At 46.0% G+C, this 27336-nt stretch overlaps 1 protein-coding gene across 2 annotated transcripts in view; it reads right to left on the minus strand.

Annotated features, from left to right (window-relative positions):
• Positions 1-1970: 1970 nt before the first annotated feature.
• The window catches only part of grin1a (glutamate receptor, ionotropic, N-methyl D-aspartate 1a), a gene marked incomplete at both ends in the record, with an annotated part of 33667 nt that continues 8301 nt past the window's right edge, over positions 1971-27336 (minus strand). Inside the window, 18 exons of one of the 2 annotated variants that reach the window (XM_079755381.1) lie at positions 1971-2039; positions 6253-6363; positions 7379-7405; positions 11761-11906; positions 12280-12389; positions 12751-12912; positions 13549-13706; positions 14140-14288; positions 15074-15186; positions 15600-15718; positions 16949-17113; positions 18049-18176; positions 18978-19113; positions 20223-20309; positions 20765-20909; positions 21243-21417; positions 23021-23142; positions 24370-24467. In XM_079755381.1, the coding sequence (XP_079611507.1) occupies positions 1971-2039; positions 6253-6363; positions 7379-7405; positions 11761-11906; positions 12280-12389; positions 12751-12912; positions 13549-13706; positions 14140-14288; positions 15074-15186; positions 15600-15718; positions 16949-17113; positions 18049-18176; positions 18978-19113; positions 20223-20309; positions 20765-20909; positions 21243-21417; positions 23021-23142; positions 24370-24467 (2220 nt within the window). Of the gene's footprint in view, positions 2040-6252; positions 6364-7378; positions 7406-11760; positions 11907-12279; positions 12390-12750; positions 12913-13548; positions 13707-14139; positions 14289-15073; positions 15187-15599; positions 15719-16948; positions 17114-18048; positions 18177-18977; positions 19114-20222; positions 20310-20764; positions 20910-21242; positions 21418-23020; positions 23143-24369; positions 24468-25474; positions 25538-27336 lie in introns of both variants that reach the window. The other variant, XM_079755382.1, reaches the window with a different exon arrangement.

Raw genomic sequence — 27336 nt, forward strand, 5'->3', positions numbered from 1 at the left:
AACAAACAACGATGACGACAGGCAAGCATGCATAGGGTAACCGTGGAAACCAGATCTGAAGCCAGGATTTTGTTTAAAGCCAATCTTGGCGTTACAAAATTGATTTGTTTGGAATTTGATGGTGTGTTTGTATAACTGACTTCATCTTCTTTCTAAAGGGATAGCAGATCAATGTGTTTGTCTCAAAACAACAAAAAACAACCCCTAAAGCCAAAAGAGATTGGCAAAGTACTAAAGCTTAGAAGGATAATTGGGGAAAGTGTGCAATTGGTTTCTTTTGAAACAACATATTTAACAACACATCTCAGAACCAAAATCTGTTCTGGGATCAGATCAACGCGCATTATACTGGCTAGGTGTACAATTACCAACATGCTAGTTTGGGAATGTCCCTCAGCATTAAAGGGCTGTGCAGTGCCACTTATCAGAAGAGGTCGGGACCGTATAACAAACAGTTGTTCTTTCTCAGCCCCAGGAATTGGGAAAAGGCCTGTTTTAAGCATCCAACCAAGAGAAGCCCGCGGCTCCAAGGGGCCCTGGGCTTGAGCTAAACTTTTCCATCCACTTGGAACTCATCCATGCAAAAGGGCCCTGGAAACGGGAGCAAGGGGTCGGGAGGGGGGGAGGGGTCAGGGTGGGGGCGGACCTTTTACATGGATGATCAAGTGCTGGTTGGATGAAAAACATAGCCCTCTGATGCAACCCCTGGATCCTGGGGGGGAGAAAGACTGAGCGGGAGAGAGAGAGGAGGGGAGGGGACATTCCCAAACTACTAGCTTTTGGTGAGAGGGGGGGAGTCGAAGGTCAAAAGCCTTGATGCCATTGTTTCTTGACATAAATACAAATACTAGCCAGTATGATGGTATGGATTGGGACATAATGTGTGCAGCCAATAAGTGTGACTGTGAAAAGTCCCATAGGAAAGCAGGAATGGTGGAAGCACGCAGGGATAATTTCAGGTGATCGTTGATCATTTGGCACAGAAAATTGATGTTGTTACTGGTCAAAAGCCCAAAAAACTAACAGAACCATACATTTTGTGACAGGTCACTTCAAAATCACACATTTGATGATATATGTCAAAGAAAATATAGCAAGTCTCTATAAATCTCACATTTAGAAAGAATGAGTAAATTGTCATTTATATATTCTCATTCAAATACAAATAGGTTGTTAATCTCTTTAGTGACCAGTGATTTCCTGGCAATGCTTGCATCCCTAAAAACTGAAAACCTAAAACTTTTGAAATCTTTAAATATATGGAGATAACAAAGGCTGCTATTCGATAGTACACACTGTACTCTATTTTTTCAAATGTGGTTATTGAGAAAGTAAAGTAAAAATAATAAATAAAAAATGCTATCTAGACCATATGGAAATGGTTATTAATTACCAAACGGGTTTTTAACCACAAACATAATCTTACTAACCAACTAAAATGGCTCCATAAACAATGAAGCAGGTAGATAAAATAGATAAAAACGACTGCTAATTAACACCACAACGCTGTAAGTATTTGTTTCTAGATAAGAGACCAAAAGATTTTTCAATAAGTATCAGAAAGTCTTGTAAGAATGTACAGAAGGGAAATAAAACACGTTTTTTTGGGAAATAGTGTGTGTTCGTGTGTGTGAACAGTATCCGTGCATGCTCTGATTTTTTAAAAAAGGTGCAAGGTTAGCAATTCCCTTTAGCTCCGTTAGCATACAACCTAGCGTCTTTAAGAGCTGCTCACAGGGAGTGGCTCTCGGAGTTTAGCAGTCATCGCTCTGCAACTGATTAAAACAGGATGGGGGAAGGGATGGGGGCTGGGGGGGGGGGATTTGTGACGAAGGTGTCTCCTCCTTCCTCTTCGTCATCATCGTCATCTTCTCCATCGTACATCTCTCTCTCTCTCCAGGGAGCGAATGTCTCTCTCTCTTCCTCTCTCTCCAGGGAGTGAATGTCCCTCTCTCTCTCTCTCTCCTTGGTTACACCACTGTGCTGACCGAAGGGTCCGACAGGTTGAGCTGTCCAGTGATGTCGGTCGGGGGATACTGCTGCGAGGGGTGAAGAAAGAGGGAGAGCGAGAGAGGGAACACAAAGAGACTAAGTGTCATCATTGGAAAGGACCATTCATATTTTATCAGATGAATCATTCCCACAATAGGTAGTATCTAAATGAATCACCTCACCCCTGCCTTATTTCTGTGGAAATGAGCAAGCAGGTGTGTGTGTTTGTACCAACCCTTCTCAGGCATGCACGGCACAGGGGATTTCCAAATCGGAAGAAAACATTTTTAGGATTCTTTGAAATTGTATAATCGTTTGCCTAAATAGACCTCTGAATGTATCATGTAGCATTTTTTTATCGTTATATATCTTTTTATTTTAAGGCTCATTTGTTGTCATCGCGTTGTTTCCTTTGGTGAGCACTATGTGCTTTGAACAGAATGCGCTATACAAATAAAGTTAGCTTGAATGATTGATTTGGGCTGCCATTACAAGGACGGAAGGCAGGTGTATAGTGCCTGAGAGGGGTGAGTCGGCTTCTACAGTGGAGTAGGAGTGAGGTCACCAGAGTTCAGTCCACAGCACAGCTGAACCAGGCCAAGGACATCCACGTCCATCTTCACAACAAACAACGTCTGAACAAGTCAGTTCGTTACTCTAGGCATCGTTTGTTGCCTTGGAGATGGACAACTCCACCCCCAGCCCCCCCACCAACCGTATTTCAAGGAGAACAGGGGCCAAAGGTCCTATTCACCTAGCGGCCAGCTTGGTTCCATCCTGGTTCTAAATAGTCCCCCCCCCCCCACACCCAGCTAGCGTTTAGAACCAAGATGGCCGCTTGGTGAATAGTCCATGGAGGAATATTTTGTAAACAGGTTCAACGTGCTGCATGGACTGTTCCGTTCTCTTGTGACACCTCCCTCCTAGCCCTTCAGATACGTCCCTTTAAGCAGAGTGCGTGTATTTGTACACAGAGTTGAGTAGTACTCAATAAAGTGCTTTAAGTTAAATGCATAAAAAGTATTAATTTTTAAATACTCTCATGCTGGTGGTTTAGTTATTACGGCAACCGGGATTTGATATAAGTATTCATTTTAACATCTGCAGCACTCTGCTTTTGGTAATGATAGCCGTTAATCCATATTTCCCACAATGCCGAAGCAGTTTCCTGTGGACATTGGCCACAGCAAACTGCTCCAACCCATTGTGAATATGGCCGTGAAGAGAGATCTTGCTGTGTATTTTAGTTGTGTAACGTGTGTTCAATTGTAGGATAATAATAAACAGGTACATTTTCCTCATCATCTCCAACACATGAATCGGAACATAGATTTTTACACCAACTGTAGTCCCATCGAAGTGATTGTTTGAGAAACCAGCGTTACAATACTGGACCCCAGTCCGACATGTTCCATTGAGCACAGTGAGCGGTGTGAGTTGCTCAGTCGTGCTCAATAGAGCCAGAGTATTGTAAAGCCGTTGATCGGTAACCTTATCGTGAGCAAGATCCACAGTGTTGTAAGACGCTTTGAAAAGTGTCTCTCATTTGAAGCTGATGCATCTGACTTTGCAATCAAAAGCGTATGGTGCTTTGTACATTGTTACGATGCAGCTAACACACTAACATGCTCATTGGGTTGACATCCTAACTATATACATATACATAGATATGTATGAGTCACACATGTATATGTTATATGTATATAGAGTTTAAGCATTATTTAAAATGGACAGTTGGACTGGACGTTGCCGATCTCCCCGAACGAAGAGAGAGTGGCATCAATCTGTGGTGTAGGTCTACACCCCCCCTTCTCATATCTGGTGGTACCTTCAGGGGCCTGTAGGGGGTGCTGTTTTCTAACCACACTCACACCCTGTCGTCAGGCGAAGGGAGGGGGGAGGAGGGGGGGGGGGGATGGGCAGCCAAAGAGAGACACTTCACCATCCACACCACTAACACGGACACTGGTTATCACTTTACATGGTAGTATTATGTAGTCGTAGTTACTATGATGTGTATACGACGTTTCTATGTGGAAATGTGTATACTATAGGTCTACGTCTACGACAGTGAATATAGGGAATAGTTGACATGCTTAAAGAGGTAGAGAGGCGTGGCATGTGGGTGAGGGACACTGACATTCAAAGCTCCATTGATATCCATTGATATAAAAATAATAACATTTATATGAAATTAAAAGTAATGGTCAAAGAGGTTGAGGATGGCGTGTGTTTTGAGGGTTTTGTTGTTGTTGGACCGGTTGGTTTACGAGTAGTTGGTTTTTGATTGTTGTTATTGAGGGACAAAGGGGGTAGTGCTCTCTGGATTACAGATATTTCAACAGAAGAATAACATTCATCTTCACTCTAAAAAAAACTCTGAGTCAAAGCAAAGGTAAAAAACTCACAAACATCCATCGAGAAGACAATAAACAACCAGAAAAAGGAAAGAAGGAAGAAGAAAACCTAAATCAAACACAATTCACTCGCATTATTAGGTAAGATAGGTTTGTCAGGAAACCCATGTTTTTAGCAAGATGGCTATCTCTAGCCAAATGTGCTCTAACAAAATGCACCTAGAAAACAACTCTATTCTGTGGTTTGAAGAGAGACCTGTGCGAAATTGTTAATGGCTTGTCAGGAAGGAACTAGTATTTGATTATTTTTCTAAATGCATTTCCGGTGGGAAGATGCTGGCAGTTCGTGCTTGAAAGTGGCATTGAATTCCTAACCCAAGAATATTAACAAGCTAATCTTTTACATGGATTGGCTGTGTTATCTTCCAAACCATGTCGTATTTCCAGAATAAACTTTTAATATTTTGTTCCTGATCAACCCATTTTGTCTCTCTGTGTGTGGTGTGTAATCAGAACACGTGCTTAGACATCCCTGTGAATGAAAGCGAGACGCCCCATAGATTTCATTGGCCATCCAATCAGATGTTTTCAAAGTCTGGCCTATTGAAAGTACTTTTGATGTATTCAAGGTCTGCTTTGTGAGGCCAGAGCGGGGAAGCCTGAAAAGCAGCCCTACCAACCGCAGCGAATAGTCTGGTCCCTAGGGCTGTGAGAGGATAGAGACAATCTCAACAGCTGCTGTTACTCGACAAGCATATCCATAGACCCCCTGAGGATGTTTATTTTGTGCCATTGGCTTTTACAGCTCTAGTCGCTGTACGTTTACTTTTTGAACAGATTTGGTCGTAATGTCTTACCCACCTGAAAACATAAAAGAATCGCACAGTTCATACGAGAAATAAAACAAAAAAAACAAATCAGTTAGTAGTGGAAGGCAAGAATTATGAAAAATAAACATGACAAAGCAAAAGTAAATGAACCTGTTCATTGAAAGAGCATGAGGAGTATTCCCCAGACCCATACGTTCTTCACATGAGAACGTGCCTGTCTGAAGAGGCCTAAGCCTACTTGAGAAAAAGATCAGTAGATGGCGAGACATCAGCGCATGCTGTTGAACAAAAGGCGGACCAACAACAGGTAGAACCGAGACACAGGTGTGGGAGGATAGGAGCCCGAAGACGAAACACAAACAAAACAGATGAACACAAAGGACTGAGCATCAAAACGACAGGACCCAAACGCAAATATGCACCAACGACAACACACATATACACGTGTACGGCCACCACTGCATCACGTACCAACACGGGCACCACAAATCACGTTGTAACCGGGGAGTGGGGAGGCGAAGGGACTGAGGAGCCCCACATCAACAACACCATCACACCACCACCGGCAGACTGCTAACTGTGTAGCCTAGCCTTCCTCCATCAGCACTATAAATAGGCCAGTATCCCTGGTTCCCCGATCCACTATCCAAAACCAAGGTCCGAAGGTCCATTCCATTCATGGACTTGGCTTCAATTGAACTGCTCTGGTTTGGTTTGAAACCCTGCACTGTCGCTTGTCCGCCTGCAGGGGGCGGTCGCCTACAGATGGACGGGGGATGGATGGTTAAACCGACAGGACATGTGGCTCAGGTTGCTGGGCCACGTGGAATGAGTGAGTGGGTGGGAAGAGGATGGTGGCTCTCTGGGTATCGTCGGGGATGGGGATGTTGGCAGAGAGAGAGAGAAGGAGAGAGAGAGGGAGGACAGCGGAACAAAGAGAGAAAGTGGTTGACGAGTTGAGCGAGAGACACAGCAAAAGAAGGAGGAGAGGAAGGAGAAGAAGAAGAAGAAGAAGAGAAGAGAGAAGGCGGAGGACAAAACCACGTGGAGGTGTCGCTTCTCCTTCTCCTTACCGTGTCTTTGGAGGACCTACGTCTCTTGATGTTGGAGGCCAGGGTGGCACTGATGGACCTAAAAGAGGGTTTCTTTTGGGGGTCGGGTTCTGCCCTACCACTTTTCCTATCCTAAAATGAATATATGTAGAAGAATTACTCTCCATTGCTCCCCTTCAGGGTCCATTGATTGATTCCTCCCACCATGTGCTCTCTCTCTATCACGGTCCAGCACCACCCACCACCCACCACCCACCCAGCTAGTGTCTGAATAACCCCAGGAGGGAGGGCCCTTCGCCATAATATCACTACGGTTTCAGGACAGGATCAGATGCTCTAAAATGGCAGCAGAAAAGGGGGATGGGTTCAGGCCTATTAGGAGGTGATGGTGGAAATGAAGGTCAATTTTAATGGCGCTATGTAATTATAGGGCCCCTATTTCACCACCAGTTGTGATGTGGATTGGCTGTTTCCTATTGGATATCACAAGTGGAAGTGTAGTTCCCCCAAATGTATGCTGGGCAGTTCACCCTGCCAGCCTGCGTGACATCACAAATGGATACTCCCGTTTCTGATGTCAATATCAGAAAGATTTTGGGACTAATGACGAATCGACGTCACACCTGGTGATAAATAGGCACCTCCTTAAGACCTTTCTCTGCAAAATATTCACTAGTATCAACCCTAGCACCAAACAACAGGTAGATTCCACACGCTACCAGGTGCAGAAAGGTATTGGGATGGTTTAAGGGATGAGTCGTAGGGATGTCGGGGAGTGATCTGCTAATATCGATTTAAACCGAATATTACACAACATACTCAATATCCAGCCCTTGACATTAGTCTTGACTGCACACATGCTCTAGAATAAGAATACTATTGATTGATTGGGTCCAATCCCAGTCAGACAACGAATAAATTATTGAATATAAAAAGATGCAACTATATGGAAGATAAGATTAAGATAAGATTAGCAATCCGTCGCTCTCCCTCCCTCCCTCCCTCCCTCCCTCCCTCCCTTCCTTCCTTCCTTCCTGCCTCCCCACAAACACCACCAGAGGGTACAACAGCTACTCTCTCTCCCACTCCCAGCATCAGAGCACCAAGCCAATTTGTGTTCAAAAAGTGCATATTAAGGTATCCTTACATCCTGTGTCTCTATAGAGGAAGAGGGCTGCATAGAGAGAGAAAAGAAGAGTAAATAAATATGCATCCACTTGTTTTAGATCGTTATACTTTAAAGATCCTTATGCAGAAGCCAAGGGAACCAAAAAGGGCAATTATATATATATATATATAAGAAATAAATGTGTATATAAAAAAAGGCTAGCAAAGCAAACGTAAACATCCACAGCCAGGCAGTGATACATAGCTTCCAGAGCCACTAAGAAATACACTGAAAAAGCCAAAATAACAACAGCAGCAACAATTAATTAGGTCATCAATTAAAGCCCATTTAAAGTCATTATACCACAGCGGGTATAACGGAAATTCACACCACACACCAAGGGTGGGATGGTGGGGGAGGAGGGGGAGCATGGAATAGCCTAGGCAGCTAGCGGGTTTGACTCCCAGACCAAAGGTTCTGGGTTCAAAGCCCCAATGTCCGCATTGGGACTGGTATAGGCATCATTGAGCACGATGCCTAACCCTTACCTGCTCATTAGTGATATGTATCTACAAATCAAAAACGGGATAAAAGCGCCGTAAAAGGACTTAACAGCAATGGGCGATGAGAGTGGGCGGCCATGTACATGTCAATCTTACTGTTACGCAAGGACGTGTGAGGCATTTATAACAAGAGCAGTGAGAATCAGATGAGGGGGTGGGGGAAGGCACGATGGGGATGAGAGAGGGTCAGGTGTGTGAGAGGGCAGGGGCAGTGCGGTGTGAATTTCAATCAGCCAAAAGGACATGGATGGAGGGAGAGGTATAAGTAGGGAGTAGTCAACGGAAATAGTCGACAGAACAACCAAATAGTCAACGAAACAAGAACAAAAAGCAGAGGGGTAAGTCAACACAGAACAAAGAATGTCTTCGACCAATTGCATGTCGGGGGCCCGCACAGGCCCCGCCCCCCTCCCAGTATGGAGTTCTCTCATCAGGTCCCCGGGCTTGTCGTCCGGGTCACTGTCTAAAGAGAACCCCCCTTGTCGCCGTGCCGACCAACTCCCCCATTGTTTCTCAACCTCTCGGTGATGCAGCGTCAGGATGTGAGAATCAACTGGTTGTCATAGAGATTAATTGAAGGCCAAGGGCCAATCAGGGATGGGGGTGACACAGGAATTAATATCTAAACCATTGTTTTTGTGATCCTGTTGGAAGATGACAATTTGTGTTAGTAAATTTTCAGATGTTCAAACTTTTTTAACACCTTGTTTAAAATAGTTCATGATAGTTAAACAATCAATGCCTTGTTATTTAATATTTTATGCATATTTTATCAAATTTTTAAAAATATTTTGTGACTTGCTTTAAAGCTCACTTGACATCTGCCGATGTCTTGCCTGGCACGGCCATGCAGGCCATGCTGTCACACTAAAAGATGAAGCGTGGTCGGAAGCTCTCTGAGCATCATCATCATCATCATCCTCATTGCTCTATGGAACTTTTCAGGCAAGCCAACTCTGAATAAACTTGTTTAAACTGTGAAAAAGCCAAATGCCAGCAGAGCCTCCCGGTAGGGATGTAGTGGTCTTTTAAAATGGAAATAGGGACATTTTAATTTCAGCAAAAGGTTATCAACTTCAACTACACGTTGTATTTTAAAGGAGAACATCACACAACACTCTGAGATAGATAGCCCCTCATAGAATGGAGAGTAACAATGAGCCCACAGAATATATTTGTATATATCTGTTTGCACTGAATTAATCTCAACGTCTTCTAAAATCGATGACGCTGATTCTCCACTACATCCCTCCAGAGGAAGAGGTGTGCTAGGGATGCCATGGCAACAGCATCGCTAGAATTTCAGAACCAATCACAAGCGTGTGTTGGAATCTTCCTTGCACCTCACAGGCAGTGAGATTAGCAGATGAAAGAAGGTGAGGCAAGTGAAATGAAAGAGTGTTATTTCCTGACCGGTTTAGGGTGGTTCAATTTGGGTTATCCAGCAGTGTGTATTCTTCTACTGCTAATTTATACTATGTAAGGATGGATAAGCACTGCTTACTGTACCTCGTAATGCAGTGAGCAGATGGCAACATTATCATCCTCATACCCGCGTGCATTCGCAGGTTGTGTGTGCATGGGTCTGTGTGAGCGTGCGCGTATGCTTTTGTGTGTGTGTGTGTGTGTGTGTTTGTGTGTGTGTGTACGTGTGTTTGTGTGTGTCTGCGGGTTGGGCTTAGTTCAACCTCAGTATTAGGGTTCAACTAGCTGCAGGCTTCTCTGGTGTGTATCCCCATACTAGGTGACATTTAGATTTGCAAATAAGGACGATGTGTGTCTAAAATGAATAGATAGCGTGGTCAGTGTTAATTAGGCATCTGGGAGAAAGCAATGCTGCAGGGGAATTAGCAAGAGTCCCAAGTAAAGGCAGCGTCTTAGAAAGGGGTGGTCAACATGACTTAAATCGGCCATTATATCTGCAGCGCGCAGCCCCCCAATGTCAGAACCCATCTCAGACACTGTTCAACACTCCCGTGAATAATTGGATTAATGTGCTCAGGAACGTGAGAGTGAGTAGCTGAGCTGTGTGGATAACTGTGAATAACACGTTACACGCAGCCCAACAAATTGGAAGCACTGGTTTGTGCCCGTTCTCCAACCCGATCGATGCACGGTAGGGGAGACGAATACGTGATCCCGGTCAAATGTGTTACATAACGTTTAACATCTCTCATACGTAGGAAGTTATTGGTCAACCTTGCTGAGCGATGCTGCTTGCTCTTTTCTTATAAATGGTGTCAAACAAGATGCAGGGGGAGTCGGGGTTGCCACTCCCGTCTCATTTCAAGCCTCTGAACCAGCTGTTTGTTTGTATGTTCCCAGAGAACCCACATCTGTCTGACACACAAACACACATAAGCACACAAAAGCCCCTGGCTAGGGGAGACGATGGCAGGTTCCATCAGAGGTGGTTCTTGCTGACGGACAACGAGAGCCTGTGATCTTAGCTACTGCAGCCGTCTCCTGCCCTGCTGTTCGGCCATTCAGCAGTGGCCGGCCAACCACTGGGCCCTTGTCAGGGCTAACCAAAAGAGCCAGTGTGGTGCCGCATCACAGGCTCATGGTGACTCTATGGCCCCTCCACACTGTGAGTACACTGCTTGTTCAATCCCCGGCTCGTCCCACTCCCCCTGAGCATGTCTCAGAGCCAAGAAGGACCCAGGAACAGACGGGGGTGTGGGAGGAATGGAGGGGTGGAGGTGCACCTCCTCCTCTAATGCTTCAGAGCTTCCTGAAGCATTGGACTGAAGGGCAAATGGGTTGTCTTGAGTCTGGATACTCTGAGCCCTGTCTGGATGGTTCTGGGTTAGTTGTGGCCGGGATGGAAAGCTCCTCCAGCATCCAGCGTGTTGCATAAGGCCCCTGGCATTCAGCCGTTGAATTGGGAGATTTAATGGGGGTTTGGTTGTTTAGCTTTAGGGGGGCGTCATGAACACGGTTGTGGATGGAGGAGGATAAGCGATGACAGTAGGAAGGCTTGCTGTGTGCGCGATGGCTCGGTATTTCACAACGAGATTAATGCAGGGTTCAACGCAGAGTCGCTCAAGCGGGGGCATTGATTAAAATCATTATGCTCTATTTGTTTGTTTGTGTTTGTGCTGCTTGGGGAAATCAATGAAAGCATCATATTGTATGCCATGAAAGCACGGGTGAATCCAAGCGTTTGTTGTTATTATTAGCAGCATGATGTCCATGCCAATGTGCCCCTATCCATGTGCTTTCTATCCACGTCAGTTCACCTTACAAAGCGGTAAAGCAGGAGCAGCCTTAGCATAGAACCACTAGTTCATGCCGTGGGAGGTCTATTAATAGTTTATTATTTACAGTCTCACTTCAACCATTTGGTTCAGTTAGGTTTAATCTATCACCTGATGTGCTTAACAGCGGGGGGGCGATGTCATTGAGTGAGTATCTCTATGCTAATCAGCAACACTAATTAGTTACATACTAACGAGGGCGTCCCCGCCGCCGCTTGGCTTCCAGAAGTATCCTTACTCTCCTGCAGGCACACACACAGAAAACACAGGCGGAGTTGGCCTCAGGTAACTGTACACACCGGGATGGGTGGCGGACATTTTGGATCAGTGATCACACCCCCCCACCCACCGCACCCCATCACCCTTCCGTCAGAGATCACCAGTCCAGCCCGACGAACTGACCAACACTGAGGGGGTTGAATATCAGGCAACTCGGGGGTGGGGGTGGGAAGTGGGGGGCCAGAGGGCATAAGAGACGGCTATCCAGATCCTCTGACCCACTATCCCCTCCAACACCTTGTTCCTAGAGGACACGGGAGTTTGCAATGCCGATTTGACTCTGTCACTGTGGGAGAGGAAAGGGAAGCGAGGCGCATACCTGCAGGTTCTTCCTCCATACATTGACTGCCGCAAAGGCGAGCTGCATCTGCTTCCTGCGGGCATCTTTATGACGCTTGTAGGCAATTTCAATGAAGATTAGGAAGATCCCTGCAGCAATCCCGCCAGCCACCAGCATGAAGACCCCTTGGGGAGGAGGAACACACCGACAAAGACACGGGAAGAGAAAGAGAGGAGAAGAATCAACGGCCGCTTTTAAACAACGCCTCGTCCGCTGACCAGATGAACACACGGTCATCCCTTGGCTGATCAGCGGCCGCCACCCTTTGGATTCATCACATGTTCACGAACCAGCTCCTGCTGCAGCCACCTGCTGCAAGCCCCACCACATTGATACAGACACGGACCATCACCTCACACAAAACCCCACCACGACCAACACTGATACAGATGATTGCTAAAGGTATTGGACAAAAAAGGGCTACAGTACCTCACCACTGCAGTTTTTGTCCAATCACTTTCACAATGGGGTGAGTCCATGCGCCATAAAGGACCATACCTGCCATGTTTTCAAAGGTCAGTGTGGCTGGTGCATTGCTCCTTGAGTCACACTCCTGGTACCTCACCCAGGTTTTATCAAGGTCCTCCATGAAGCCGTTCTCATGAGAACTGCAGGGGGTCAGGGAGGGGTAGTGGGGAGAGAGGTTAGAAAGTTAATGCACACAGCCAGCAGAGTCCGTCAATCACCAACCGACGCCGGTTCAAACTCCCTCCAGCTAACGCAGCTCAAACTCAAACTGCCTGGACATGCATCGCAATGACAAACAAGACAAACAAAAACAAGACAGACTATGAAGAGACGAGACAGAGAGACAGACAGAGAAAAGGAGGGGAGACACAGAGAGTGAAGATGCCAACACAAGGCGATGGTTCTGTCAAAAGTAACCCAAAGAAACAAGACATGAAATCAAAAGATAAGAGAAGGGACAGAGACGTCATACGAGTTGCTGCGGCTTCGGCTGGGACAGACCTGAGAATGGCCAGGGACACATTCTGTTTCCAGGGGCTGTCCTTTCGCATGCCTATGCCAAAGCCCGAACGGAAGAACAGCTCCCCCGTCGTCACCAGGTCGCACTTCTGCGAGGCCTCGAACTCCAGCACCGCTGAGTCCCAGATGAAAGCATGCAGCTTGCTGTTGGGGGGGGGGGTGCGGGGAAAGCGGGAGGGGAGGGGGGAGGGAGGAGGAAGGGGAGGAGGGGGTTACGGTGTAACAGTACAGTGATTTACAAACACATTTGTGACTCCCCACCCACCTCTCTTTCTTTCTCTCTTTCTCTCTTTCTTTCTTTCTTTCTCTCGCAACACGAAAAAGTGTGCGTCGGTCGGTGTTTACCAGCGACTCCCTACCGCCACCTAAGGCCCCCATTGAAATCCAATGCCGGACAGACGACGCCGTGTCCCCCATTGGATTCCCAACCCCCATCTCAGAGATGTTCGTCTGGGGTAAAACCTGCAAAAGTGGTGGCACTGCTCGGCTAAACGTTAGCTCAAACCTCAACCGAACCAGGCGGTCCGCTCACACTGACTCAACCCACGAGCATCTGTCCCTAGAGCCCTAGCTCGACCCGGGTCGATGGACCTGGAGCAGACGGAAGGCCGCCGTAAGCTCCCGCGGTAAGCTTCCGGCCGCTCCCGGAGGCCCATTTAGCCCCCCGCGGCCCTGCGCCGCTACAGGCACCGGCTAGCCTGTCCCTCAATGCATCTGCCTGACAGGCTGAGCCGCTGGCCGATTGCCTGCCCTGGTCGGCCCCTCCGGGCCGAGACTCACTTGTCACGCACGGCCTGGATGGCCTCGGCGGCACTCTCATAGTTGTGCTTCTCCATGTGGCGGTACATGGTACTAAGCTCCACCTGCCGCCGGAAATAGATGTCCACAGAGCTCTGCTTCACCGTGGCGTAGATGAACTTATCCGAGGGGTTCCTCAGCTGCAAGTGGGGGGATGGCGGTGGTGGGGGGTGGTGTAGAAGGCGGGTGGTGGTATCGGTGGAGGTGTAGAGGTGGGTATTGAAGGTTAAGTGGGTGGGTATGGCGGTGGTGGTGGTGGGGGAGGTTGTAGTTTGGAGGTGGTGAGGGGGAGGTGGTGGTGATGGTGGTTGTAGTTTGGAGGTGGTGAGGGGGTGGAGGTGGTGGTGGATGGTGGAGGTGTTGTTGATGGTGAAGATAGTGGTGGCGGTGGTAAAGGTAGAGGTGGAGGCGGTAGTTGTGGTTTTGAGGTGGTTGGGTTGGTGTTAGTGATAATGGTTATGAGGAAACAGAATTGTATTAACAGGGGGCAAAACTCAGGAAAGTATTCTTAGTTGTACTACTGTATAGAACAAGACTAGTTATATATAAAACCAGTGAAGGTGAAAGACATACTCTCGGGTCATTGATGCCGGTGATGCGCTCCTCAGGCCGGTCCAGCACCAGGAAGGCAGCCAGGTTGGCAGTATAGGAAGCCACTATTATCATGGCAAATCCGGCCCACACCATACCAAGGATTCTCGCTGAGAAGCTCCTCGGTGCTCCTGAACAACATGATGTGTGTGTGGGATTCTGCTTTTTTGCCCTTAAATCGAGTTATTACATTATATGCCATCCCCCCCCAACCCATCCCCCCTCTTTTGCATATTATACAGTTTGGATATTATATATCATATACATTTTCACATTTTGATTGGACGTTTTCCAAGTTCAATCACAGAATTCAAAACATTAGATTACAATACTTATTAAGTGACTTATGAATCCTAACAAACAACACTCCAAGTCTCTCTGTGGTTGGTCATTATTTAAAAAGCCATACACGTTCTTTAAGTGAATTGTGTCGACTGAAGTCTGAGTACACATCATTATGCTCTATTTGTTTGTTTGTGTTTGTGCTGCTGGGGGAAATCAATGAGAGCATCATATTGTATGCCATGAAAGCATGGTTAATCCAAGCGTGTGAAAAACAAGGTGACACACATCCAGGTCCACAATGAGTTTACATAAACAACCTGAACCTTAGTAGACAACTATTACACATATATGTATATTATATAAAACAGGTAGCTCCACCCCTTGATCCTGATTGTAAAATACATCGGATAAGCACACATCTGTGACAGCAATAATACATTTTTGGCAGAAATGCACGGCCAGTCTCAACGTTGTCAACCTCAAAAGTGTTCTGCTGTGCTATAATTTTGTGATATCTTACTAGGAAGTCTTTCGTAACCATTTGAGTTCAAATGGACTTCAACACCCCCAAGCTGTTCTTAAATCACTGTATACCGCGGCCTCTCGCAGCTTATTGCTTGAGTTGCGCTACCTTCTCCTATTCCAGAATTCAGCAACACTCCCCAGGAGAACCACATGGCAGACGATAAGGTGAGGGCGTCTTCTTCTTCCTCTTCACTATTCACTTTAAACCTTCCAAACGGGCTGGAGGAGAGAGAGCAGATTGGGAGGGTAGCAGAGAAACACGTGAGACATTTCAGGGCCAATCAAGGAGGGGAAAACCCTGGCAGCAACCCCCAGCATGAAGGGGAAATGGGGGGAGATGGGGAGATGGGAGGGCAGGCAAAGCAAGGAGGGGAGCTGAATCCCGTGGGCAAACACTGGCGGTGAGATGGTTGGAGAGCGATCTTCACCTCTGCTGGGTGTTCTCTTGTCCAGACGGAGAGAAGATCTGGCCAGTGAACAGCAGCGCTTATATATAGATGTATAAATAATAAACACTACAAACTATAGACAAAAACTTATCCTAATCAACTCAGACACTCATAGCATTCATACCTCCCCCCCCCCCCCCCCCACACACACACACACACACAAACAGGTGGGTCCCCTTGTACCTGAACCGGTCTAGTAGGTAAAGCATCACCGCCACCACATGCACCGACAGACCCACCAGTAGCCACAGTGTGCTCTGGAACGGCTGCATGAACGAGTCCAGCGTACTGCGCGGTATTTCCTGCAAACAAACACCCAAGACTGTTATTCCTTATCGGTGAGGGATTATTGTATAGGTACAGTACATTTACTTTATGTTACTTTATGTAACAGTCACACTCGGTTGCTTTGAAATCACTGTCTGCAGCACCAACTCTCTCTCCCTGAAGAAAACTATGGAAAAGTTGTACTGCATTCCCCATTGGTCCGATTTTATGTTCGAAAGATATATATAATATAAATAAAAGAGAAAATCATGATGGTTCCCCTTAAAAGGGCCCCTGCACTCCCCCCCAGGTTGATTAGCCCTAATAAACCCTTTTAAAATTGATGTCCATTTTGTGGGGTTGTCTTTGTCCAGGTGTGATGTCACCATAGATTAGATTTGAGGGTTGCTAGTAATAATGAACCTGGTTTTTGCAATAGGAACCATTTCAACTATGTGAATCAAAGTGGCCGAAATCTCTCCAATTCTGTGATTTGTTTTTGGCTTGTGTTCCCAGCTGGAGGTCATGACCTTTGCGTCTATGTACTGTCAACAGTGGGCAGAAGGCCAAGGGCTATTTTTGTAAAATCCAATAAACCCGACCCATGTGAGTTGGCCAATTGACCCCATTTGTTGGTATCCATGACACCCACTGCATACTGATGGCCGTCCCCGCACCAGAATACTAAACAATGACCGAGAGAATACTAAACAATGACCGTGTTCTCACTTCATCTATTGTTTTCTATATTTTGTCATTGAGCAGAAGCTTCTATCCAAAGCTACTGACAACAAATTCAGTCAGGTCATCAAGGAGCAGGTAGGGGCCGGGAATCTAGTCACTTTAGACACTTATATACTTATATATATAGTTTCAATAAAGTAGTATAAACTGTAAATTATTTCAGCCTCATCTGTCTATAATGGTTCGATTTAAATAAAAATATATACTATTATTATTAAAAAAATAAAAATATTATTATTAAATAAAGATGAAAATATAGATATATTCTGTGTTCTTTGGTTGTTTTTTAATTTCCTTCCTGACAAAATGACATTGTAGCTCCTCTAAACGCATCTTGCTCCAGGATGCGTGTAGGTTAGAGCCGTTCCCCTCCGCTGTCTATAGAGCGGTAAAAGAGGTTGACCAAGAACTACAAACACACACACACACACACACACACACACACACACACACACACACACACACACGCACGCACGCACGCACGCACACACACACACACACACTTACACAGACACACTCACCTTTTTAACAAGGATGGTAAGGCCCTGGTATTTGAAGGGCTTTGAGAACTCTATGTACTGGGCCCTTTCATTGTTGATGGTGAGCGGGGCCACGATCATGTCTGCCAGCCCCCCCAGAAGCTCCCCCATCATGCCGTTCCACTCCTTCTTGTTGCTGTTATTCACCTGGGGGAGCATGGCGTGACAACACAATAAACAAAACTCTCATCAGGCCGGTCTCAAACATTAATATTGGGAAAGTGTGAGGTTGGGAAGTCACTCAACTCAACAATAACTAGGTATACAGGATGTAGCTGGTGAAGGTTTTACTTGTGTTTTGATAGCTTTATCAAGTACACTTTGTTAAGGTTCTCCTTTAGAAAAAATATACTTTTATATTCAACTTGTGTTCTAAATACTTTAACATATACTTACACATTATACTGATAAATATAAGTATGATTAGTAGAACTGCAACTCTAGTACTCTGAAGTGAAATTGAAACCAGTTCTAACCCATCTGTAATATATGATTTGTCCAGATCATCTATTCAGATGTGTGTTATCGGCATAGAGCTGATGACAACTGGAGTTGTGCTGGTCTGAGATGGATCACCTATGGCAATATTTCCCATGCATATTTTTTTAAATAATAAATCTATGTGTGGAGAAGTGTTTAAAACAGGCACACTACTGATCAACATCACCCTTCTCCAGCAGGAAATGCCCTAGTAGCAGGACCAACGGGCACCAAGGGATCTTGTCTCTACACCGGCTTATTGGCCGATTTAGTTAGAAAGTTAGTAACAAAAATAAAACAAGGCAGCATTCAAGGCAGATTCAAATAATATGTGCCCCTTTAATAATAAATATAATTCATAATCATAATAATAATAGAGCAATTATAAATGCTATATTTATTATTAAAGGGGCTTGCAAATTAGCCAGTGTTGAAAGTGCTTCATCATGCATGAGTAGTGAGCTTATTGAAGTTATATCTTATCTTAAGGCAGGACAGCCTTCTTAAGATAACTCTTATCTTAAGTAACGTCATGCATCATCTCGCGATAGCGGATGTGATCTACAAAACCATTCTACGAGGGATACGAAATAACAACCGACCCGCTCTTGCGTTCCAAATTTCCCGTCAGCCACCAGGTGAACTTCGTAGGTGAAGTTCATGGTCATCGCCAGCTTGATCAGCAGGTCGACACAGAACCCGTAACAACATTGCGGCACGATTGGGCGTCCTGTAACCGGAAACCGGGCAGGGACACAAGTTACAATCATCCCAAGGGGTCGAGACTGGCGTCAACATTTGAGTGTGTGGTGATTGGGTGGGGAGCGGAGGCACTTCATGACCAGGCGGCCGGACGGGCAAACTCCACAGAAACACGACACAGAGCGACGCATGGAGACACGATGTCACATGACTGGAAACACACACACACACACACACACTCACACACACTCACAAACACACACAAACACACACGGACACACGCACGCATGAAACACACATGGAACACACACCTTGCATGGACGCCCACAACGCACCCCCCATCCCACCACCCAATGACAACAGACAACACACACGGACAAACGACATGTCACACACATGGACCCCCCCCCCCACCCCACTTGTCAAGCTTGTTACACCCCGACACACGCGCCCACTCCCCATCCGCCCTCACACCCCACACACAGCTTGCATGAGACCCCACAACCCCCACCACCCTCCAACCCTCGCCTCACCCCACACCAAATCACACAACCCCACACACAGCTTGCATGAATGCCCCCACCCCCACACCACAACCACACCCACAATGCCAATAAACATCGGCATTGATGCATGTCAATGATCATTGGCATTTATACACACACACACACACAAACACACCCACACACACATATGGCACAGGCGTCCCCGTGCATACATATATAGATACCTACAGCATATATATGCATGCATCTCCTGGTTGATGGTTGTTTTGGCGGTGGTTGCAGTAAAAGCACGGATGACATCATAAACGTCCCTGTTGTGTTACCTGGGATGGTTTCATTGGGCCCAGTGCAGATCACCTTTTTAATTAACACCCCGTTTAACGTCATCTCCTCCTTACACGTGCCGTCCAGACTGGTGGGCTTCACATACACAAAGGGCTCCTGGTGGATGGTCACGATCTGGGAAGGAGGGTGGCGGGGAAAGAGGGACAGAGAGCGCAGGTTCACAGGTTTATCTGTGCGGGTGCTATGTATATGCTCTCTTTGCTTTCGCATTGATCGACGCTGAATATACTTAGAAACGGTATACGCATACACATTCAGTCCAGGTTTGGAGTGATGGGGAGGAGGGAAAGTAAAAGTGAAACCCAGTCTTTGATCCATAGCCCTGATTCATGAATTATTTATCAGACGTTGTCACCCCTGGCTCCAGCTCGGCCCCTAGCCCCACTCCCTGTCGGCTGCTGGCTCCTCCGCCTCCCAGGTGATCACGTTTCTCACTGATCACCCCTGATGGTTCCCATGCCTGCCCTCTTGTATTTAGGCCTGCCTTTTTCTCTGACCTTTGTTGGTTTATATCGTAGAACGGTGATTCTGAGTGTGGCATCAAATAGTGAGATTCCTACTGCGATCCTGAAAGTTTGTGTTCACGCCAACATCGGCTGATTGGTGTCCGCCGGAGCTGGACCGGCCATCTGGCAGGCCGCAGGCCCTCCTGCTGGGCCAACGCTGGGCCGACAACTATCTTTGTTGTCATTGTTATTGTTTATTTATTTTGTCTGACGGCTTATAAAACAGGTAGATCGGCGCCGTTGTTTGACACCGGGCCAAGTCACATATCTAAACCCCTCCCCCTTTGGGCTCACCGCCCTGATGAAACAGCACATCAGCAGAAAAAGACTGCAAAAATAGATAGGGCATAAACAAGGGAGTGGCAGGGAAATCGCCAGGGAGAGATGTTGCGAGCCAAAACAAAGACAGGCTCCTCGGACAAACGCTGCCATATGTGCCAAACGGACTGATTTGTTTATCTAATCTTCAGCTTTTGTCCCAGTCCATCCCTGTTCTCAGCCTCACCTGAAAATCGCTTCCACTAAATGTCAAGGTAATGGAAAAAATAGGTATTAGGTTGAAGATGAAGCCCCTCCCCCCTAGACGTCTTGACTTGTCTGCCCTGTGAGCAACGATTGAAATCAAACCATGAAGGAGGTTGAGGATCAATCGACCCGGTCCCATGGAGTCCATGGAGCCCAAAGCACTCCACTGGGAGGGATGGATCTCCTCTATACCTTTAGACGAGTGGACATCTGGAAGCCTCTGGGTTTCTCTGTCTCTCCTCCAGGCCAGATGATCTTTCTCTGGTTGTTCATCACCACCTGCCAAGAGGAGGAGGAGGAGGAGGAGGAGGAGGAGGAGACAGCTCATCAGTCAAAGTGCTGACTCTTCGTTTGAAAAGCTAAAGGTGCAGATTCTAAATGGGTTACACTCAATATCAAAGGATATTTTGACTATGTAGTATAACTTGAGTATTCAGTATTTAATGAATAAATGTATCATAATTTAGCATGCTCATAGATACTACACAAAACACCTTTGAATGGACACTGTACGTTTGACTTTAACCTTATGCAATCCATATTTTAGAATAGCCAGTGTAGCAAATGCTATATCTGGTGTTAATAATGAGTTTCCTAAATTCTGCAATCAGCAATATATATTTTTCCCCCTTATCATTGATCTCAAACAGTCCCGTGAGCCATCAATTTCCCTGTTTTTATACAGAAAATTGTTTTCCTACATATGATACTGTCGTGTTCTTGAGTCAACTGACCTGCGTTCCATTGTAGATGCCGACTTGAATGAGACGGCGATTCTGGTAGTTCAGGATGCTGTAGTGAGCGTATTTCCTGTCGCCGTCGTCGTTGAACTCCACTCTTCCTGTGAGGCCTTCTGGGTACTTGGATGACATCAGTACTCTGTCGCCATGGGAAACGCAGAGCATCATTCGAGGCAAACAGGTAGGACAAGTGACATGCCCGGGTTTTGTGTGAGGGGCGGTGATTTTATGCAATAAAAAAAAGACAAAATAAAGAAAATAAAGAAAATAAAGAGAAATGTCTCAAATGTCTCATCTCCAGGCAGATTTAGAATTTCAAAATACTTTTATCAGTGTTGCAAAATACCCCAAATTCATCAAGTAAAAAGCAAAAAAATCATTCATACGTTCATTCTCCCAAGTGTCTCCCAGGCAGATGTTGGTTTAAAATATGTCTGTGACAAAACATCCATAAAACATTAGGATACGGTACCGTTTAAACAGCGGCCCCGTCTTCCAGATGTTGGTGTTCCCAACGCAGCCTCTAGGGGGCTCTGTGATGTTCTCCTTCTCAAACAGTTCCTGGATGGACTGGGCCACCACCGCCACCGCGTCGCTGATGTGTGCCGACTCGTTCTTCCCGTTGATAAGCTGGAGGCCGATGAGACCTGTTTCCCACCCAGCCCGCCGCCCCCACCCGGAAGATTACCACAGAAGAAGAAAAACTAAATCACCACCGTGTGGTGCAACCGACGCACCAATTGGATCCCTGTTTGCAATGCACATCAAACCGAAAAATGAAAACTTATAGGGGCCTCTTGAAAGGACATCCATGGGAAAAGGTCGAACATCAATCATGTGAGCCAGCCTAGTTTATAGGGAGGGGGGGGGGGGGGTTGTGCTGACCTTTGACCCGCTGGCGTGGTTTTGAGGTGAGGCAACGTGCGCAAGACGGTAAAGAGCATCATGTCTTGATGTTGCTATGGCGACCTTTTGCCCAGCATGAGCAGAGCGTCCCTTGAAGTTGGATTAATTTATTAATTTCCGCTCACATCATGGAGCAGGGTAGGGGAATGAGGGATGAGCACAAGCGATGCATTTTTAATGCATTGTGTGTTTTTTTTACACAGCGGGGGGGCGTAACAAGGGGTGGGTGGGGTACAGTGCAGTACAAACACACTGCCCTGCCTGGACTATTAGGACAGCACACGCGTTGGGAATATAGAAAGCCATGACCACACATAGTAATCCAACTTCAGCTAAGTTTTCTGATTGCAATAAGGTCCGTTTATCGCAGGCTCCTGACAGAGGAAGGGGAGGTGGACACAGGACAGGACATTACAGGACATTACAGGGCTGTACAGGACAGTTCAGGGCTGTTCAGGGCTGTACAGGACAATTCAGGAGACTATATGACAGCTCCGGCAGAACGGTGGAACACTGGATGAAGACACTTCATTAAGGAGTGTGTTTTTAGTGCCATGGGTGGAGGTGGGGTTCGAGACGCCTGACAGTTGTGAGTAAATAAAAGTGACATCATCATCGTGAGACAGGCATGGGTGCAAACTCTGTGGACATCGGGGACAGGGGTTGATAATTAAGTTGTAGCTTACCATTCTAACTCAGATATACCTCAGGGAGGCAAGAGGGGGGTCTTAAAACTCCCTTCATAATGCATGAGAACCGGGCTATTAATATAGCAGAGTGGCACAATGCACTCAGCACTGGCAGCCCTCACTGTGTGTGCGTGTGTGTGTGTGTGAGGGCTTGTATGCGTTTGTATGTGTGTCTGTGTGTGTGTGTTTGAGTCTCTGTGTGCTTGTATGTATGTATATATGAGTGTCAGTGCTTGTATGTGTCTCTAAGGGTGTTTTGTGTGTGTGTGTGTGTGCGTGTGTATGTAAGTGTGTGTGTGTAAGTGTGTGTGTGTGAGAGTGTGTCTCTTTGTGTGAGATGGTGAAAGAATTGCAAAAAAAAAGGATGAAATTGAATTATAGATGAAATCCAAACACAGTCATCCAGGATATACAAAAATGACCCATTTAAACCTTTAAACACAAACGATGCTTAAACGTTTAAACGCTTAACAAACAACAAGCACTTCGTAGCTAGCCCGCTAATGTACGCAAGCTAACCATTTCACCCGCGGGGGTTCATCCCACTTGGCAGCGGTGCGTTCACCACCAACTGAAAATCCAGTAACGTTAAGTCAGTTTACGTTGTTTACTACGTTATTTTCCACCCCTGGGGGGGCAGGGGGTAGGAACATACCGTCTGGCGCCTCGCTCAGGGCTTTACCCGACATCTCGCGTTCGCCCACCAGCCAAACGTAGCCGGAGCCCGTCATGTTGAGGAGACGCGCGGCTTTGTAGACCGCCGCCGCGTCCTCCTCACTGCGGACACACACAACACCGCGCGGGACACATAAAAAACACAAATAGCAGTTAGGACTGTTGAAACTGTTTGTGACGCTAGGTTGATATCGGGAGTACCATGGAAAGACACAATTATGGAGAAATAGTGAGTCGAGAGCGGCGAACGAATTCTAGTGGATGTCCCTGATAAGTAGGGATGGCTTTTGGACCAGAGGAATCAGGGTCAGTGCCCATGGGCCTCTGACGGCGTCTGACCATTGGCAGCTGGCCTTTAAATCAGCCAATCATTTGAGAGGGTTTAAGGGTCCCCGATGGTTAACGAGCTTCTGGGTGCCGGGGAGAAATATGAATCCCTCCAACGAGGCCATTTGAAGGCAAGATGCCCAATGGCAAATAACATTTTTTGAAGAGATTTTCAAAGGATTATTTACTTATTTTCTGCATTTTGACTAACACACTCATTAATGAGAATTAAATTGTGCGAACTCTTTAAACTCCTTTCCCTTAAAATGTAAGGATTATAAAGTATTTTTGAAGAGATGAACAGCGTTTGAAGGACAACGCTAACACCAGGGGAGACATATGTATTGCATTTGTTCCAACTGCCATGTCAGTTGTAGAGCAGTGGCTTGCTAGTTGTTCTTTTCATCTTTAATCATCATGGGACCTTGTTGTCAACCCAACTTTGATCTATGTTTGGTAATTGAATTAGCCTCTGAAGAGTAATGGGATCGTCCTCAAGTCTTAAAATGGTGGATGTTCTGATTGAAGATGAAGAATGTGCACAAACGGCCGATCTTCTGGATGAGGAAATATAAGGACAGAGAAATGCCTAATTTCTGCCACTAAATTGATAAGCCATTATAAACCACTACCCTGTAGTGACATCATAAGTGGGCGTGTCCAGTACCAGGATTAGAGAGATCAGACCCACCAGCCCACCCAGTGGACTGTTCACTGTGCCAGGCTGATCTATCCACCGTACATCAGCTGGACCACCCTCCCACTCGTCATGTCAAAAGAAGGGCCCTTCTAAAATGGCGGATGTTCTGCTTCATCAAATCAAATCATACTTTATTCATAGAGCGCCCTTTGAGGCAAGCAAAGGCAATTCAAAGTGCTTTACAGAATAAACACAGATAGATCTCATTATGTATTCATATATTCATAAAATAAATTCTTAAATACGACTCCCCGCATACGAGCGAGGCTCTAAATGGCGGGGGGGGGGGAGGGCGTGGTCACCTGGCGGAGAGGATGATGACGCGAGCCTCCAGCTCCTTGGCCTCCAGCAGCAGGGCCGTTAAGTTAGTCTCCTGGCTGAACTGGAGGACTTTCTCTGCCTGCGATCGAGGCACAAGAAAGGTCAAGCCAGCTACTTTTCCCCTAAGGAGGACACCATGCTCACCTCGATGGTTTACCTGCCCCTCTGCCACGTCGGTTGGTGGTGTTTTGGTATTTTTTTCAGAACAAAAAAAAAAAATACGGAGATAGAGTGCTACCTAATGGTAGTGGTTTAAAAAAAATATAAGAAAAAAAGTTTTGAAATAGAAATGCGATCCGGGGGGAATCGGCTGAACGGAACTAAAAAAATAAAAATAAAAAAAGCTTGGAGGGAAAAAAATCATCTAGCATTTTTTTGTGGCATGCAAACTGAGGATTGTCAAGGCTCCGGGGGAAGACGTGCATGTTAGGGCGAAGGTCAATGCAACCGGGAACTAAAAACAGGTGAAGGGTTGGGGTGAGGGAGAGGAGGACAGGGGTGGCTGGTGAGGGGGTTACTTTTTTCCCTCCCCCGAAAAAAATAAAAACTTTAGTCGAAAAGTGTGTATGTGTGTGTGTGTGTGTGTTTGTGTGTGTGTGTGTGTGTTAGGAGGAAGCTCTACAAGTCAAACAGGAAGTAGCAGCCTTGTTCCACGCCATCGGCTGCTCAGCGAGGAACGGTCATCGTTCCGGTGTGTGCTTGTGTGTGTTTGTGTGTGTGTGTATGTGCGTGTGTACATGCATTTCCTGGAAAATGAAAAATGATAAAAGCGGGACGGGGAAAGGGGGGGGGGGGGGGAAAGAGGGGGAGGGGGGGGGGGGGGGGCGGCTGCTGTTCACTCGTTTTTAGTATTTTTTCTTTTTTTTTCACTTTTTATTCCTCATGGCAAGAAAAAGGTCATTCTTCGGTGAAATAATAGGGAAATGCCTCGAAAGTAAAAGAAAATCAAAATCAGAAAACACGTGCTACCAAGAGAGAGAAAGGGTGGGGGGCAATTCTGGGTCGGCTGGTGGCTGGAAAGATTTTTTTTCTAGTTGCTACGTTTGGAGAGTTGGTGGGCGGCGTGCATTGACCATGCAAATATACCTTGGGTCCTCGCTTGTTGTCATAGGACAGTTGGTCGAGGTTTTCATAGTTCCTTTTTTTATTCTGATGAGTAATGTGCACAGAGAAAATATGCAGACACAGAAAAATATTATAAACAGTTGAAAATGGAAGGGCAGTAAAGCATTCCAACAAATCTCCCACTTTTCTGCTTCAAATCGGGACCTTTAGACGTGGGGTTCGCAAAGAGCAACCAGAGACAGGACGAGGATGGCAATGGCTTCCTGCCAACTAACCAACATCTCTCTTTAGCGTTAAAGGTCCTTCAGCTGTCAACATCACAACATTGTTTAAACAGATGTAGCACAGCAAACACCCATCAGGGAAATATATCTCTGAAACAAGTCCTCGTTTTCGCACTTCCACCCAGAAACATCAAACACATTGTTTCGCCCTTGTTAACCGTCACCATTTTGTACTCTTGTTTGTTCCGGAATGTTCTGTTGGAACACACACGGGAATACTGCTGTTTAGACAGGCAGCCATTTTACAGCAGAAGACAGAGTCCTTTTGGTTCACAGATTTCTCCTGCTCCTACACCCTCGACTGAGCACACCACAACAATCTCTCTCGCTCTCGCTCTCTCTCTCTCTCTCTCTCTCTCTCTCTCTCTCGCTCTCGCTCTCTCTCTCTCTCTCTCTCTCTCTCTCTCTCTCTCTCTCTCCCCAAAACCGACATTGATCCACGTACAGTGCATCATACTTTTTTTTGCAGAAAACAACAAAATGTTATTTAAAATACTATTGCACTTAAAAGTGTGGCCTACAAAACAATGGCCTGGAAGATGTCTGAACCAGGAGTCTTCTATAATCAGGTCATGATATTTGCCGCATTATGTTTTTTAATTTCTGACGTTAAACATAACGCTTGTGAGTCATTACCATGACAATGTGAACTGGCTAACATATTGCAGCTCCAAATCTCGCTCTATGCGTGCAGAGCATCTGCTTTGGTTGTGTAGTGTAATAGGTAATCATTGCCTCTTGTTAATAAGACCTTGGAAGAGAACATTGTAACTGCAGCACTTGGTTGCCATGGGATTGAAAGGGATAATGTTATTCTGGCAAGGTTTATTTTCAACATTAAAATACACATTATTTTCTATTCTAATTGGCAGCAGAGTGCCACAAAAGGTAGGTTTCAATAAGATGGCCTTAAAAACAGCCTTGGGTGAAAAAGATTTTTCTTGCTGACTTACTTGCTAAAGAAAATCTGTTTTAAGAAGCACCGAACAATCCTACGTCTTAAATCGAACAATGAACCTACCAACTAGATTAACGATTGCAAAATTCACCTTCAACTAAATAATTCCTAAATCTGCATTTTAAAACTTGTTGCTTGAGGGCAATGTTTCCATAGTAACGGTAACTCAAAACGTGTATTATCATTGTCCTATATATTGTATATTGTGCATACTCAAAACTGTAGCAATGCGATGTAATTTTGTAACTGAGGAAGTTGATATAACCTGAGGTTAAAAACACCACAAATCTCCTCAGACACAGTCCTTAATCTTCCCTCCATGGGAATGTAACAGTGTCACCAAAACTACCAAACAAACACAAATCACACCAGCATAAAACAGCAGCCAACGCAATTCAGGATTTGCATGTCGCATATCGCAGGTGTCCTCGCCTGCTGGAGTCCATTAACCTATGCATCATGGCATCGTGGAATCCATAAACCTACGCACCATTTTCCAAGCCGGCCAATTACTGAGGCCGTAAACCGTGTAATACAACGGCAGTGACAGAGACACTCAAACGGGAACATGCTGCCGTCATTAAGAGCGATGTGTTACGTGACCAAACATCTGGCTATCCTTAAAAGCCTGTTAGGAGGGG

The sequence above is a fragment of the Pollachius pollachius genome (genome assembly GCF_949987615.1).
Source record: "Pollachius pollachius genome assembly, chromosome: 18".
Taxonomy (NCBI): domain Eukaryota; kingdom Metazoa; phylum Chordata; class Actinopteri; order Gadiformes; family Gadidae; genus Pollachius; species Pollachius pollachius.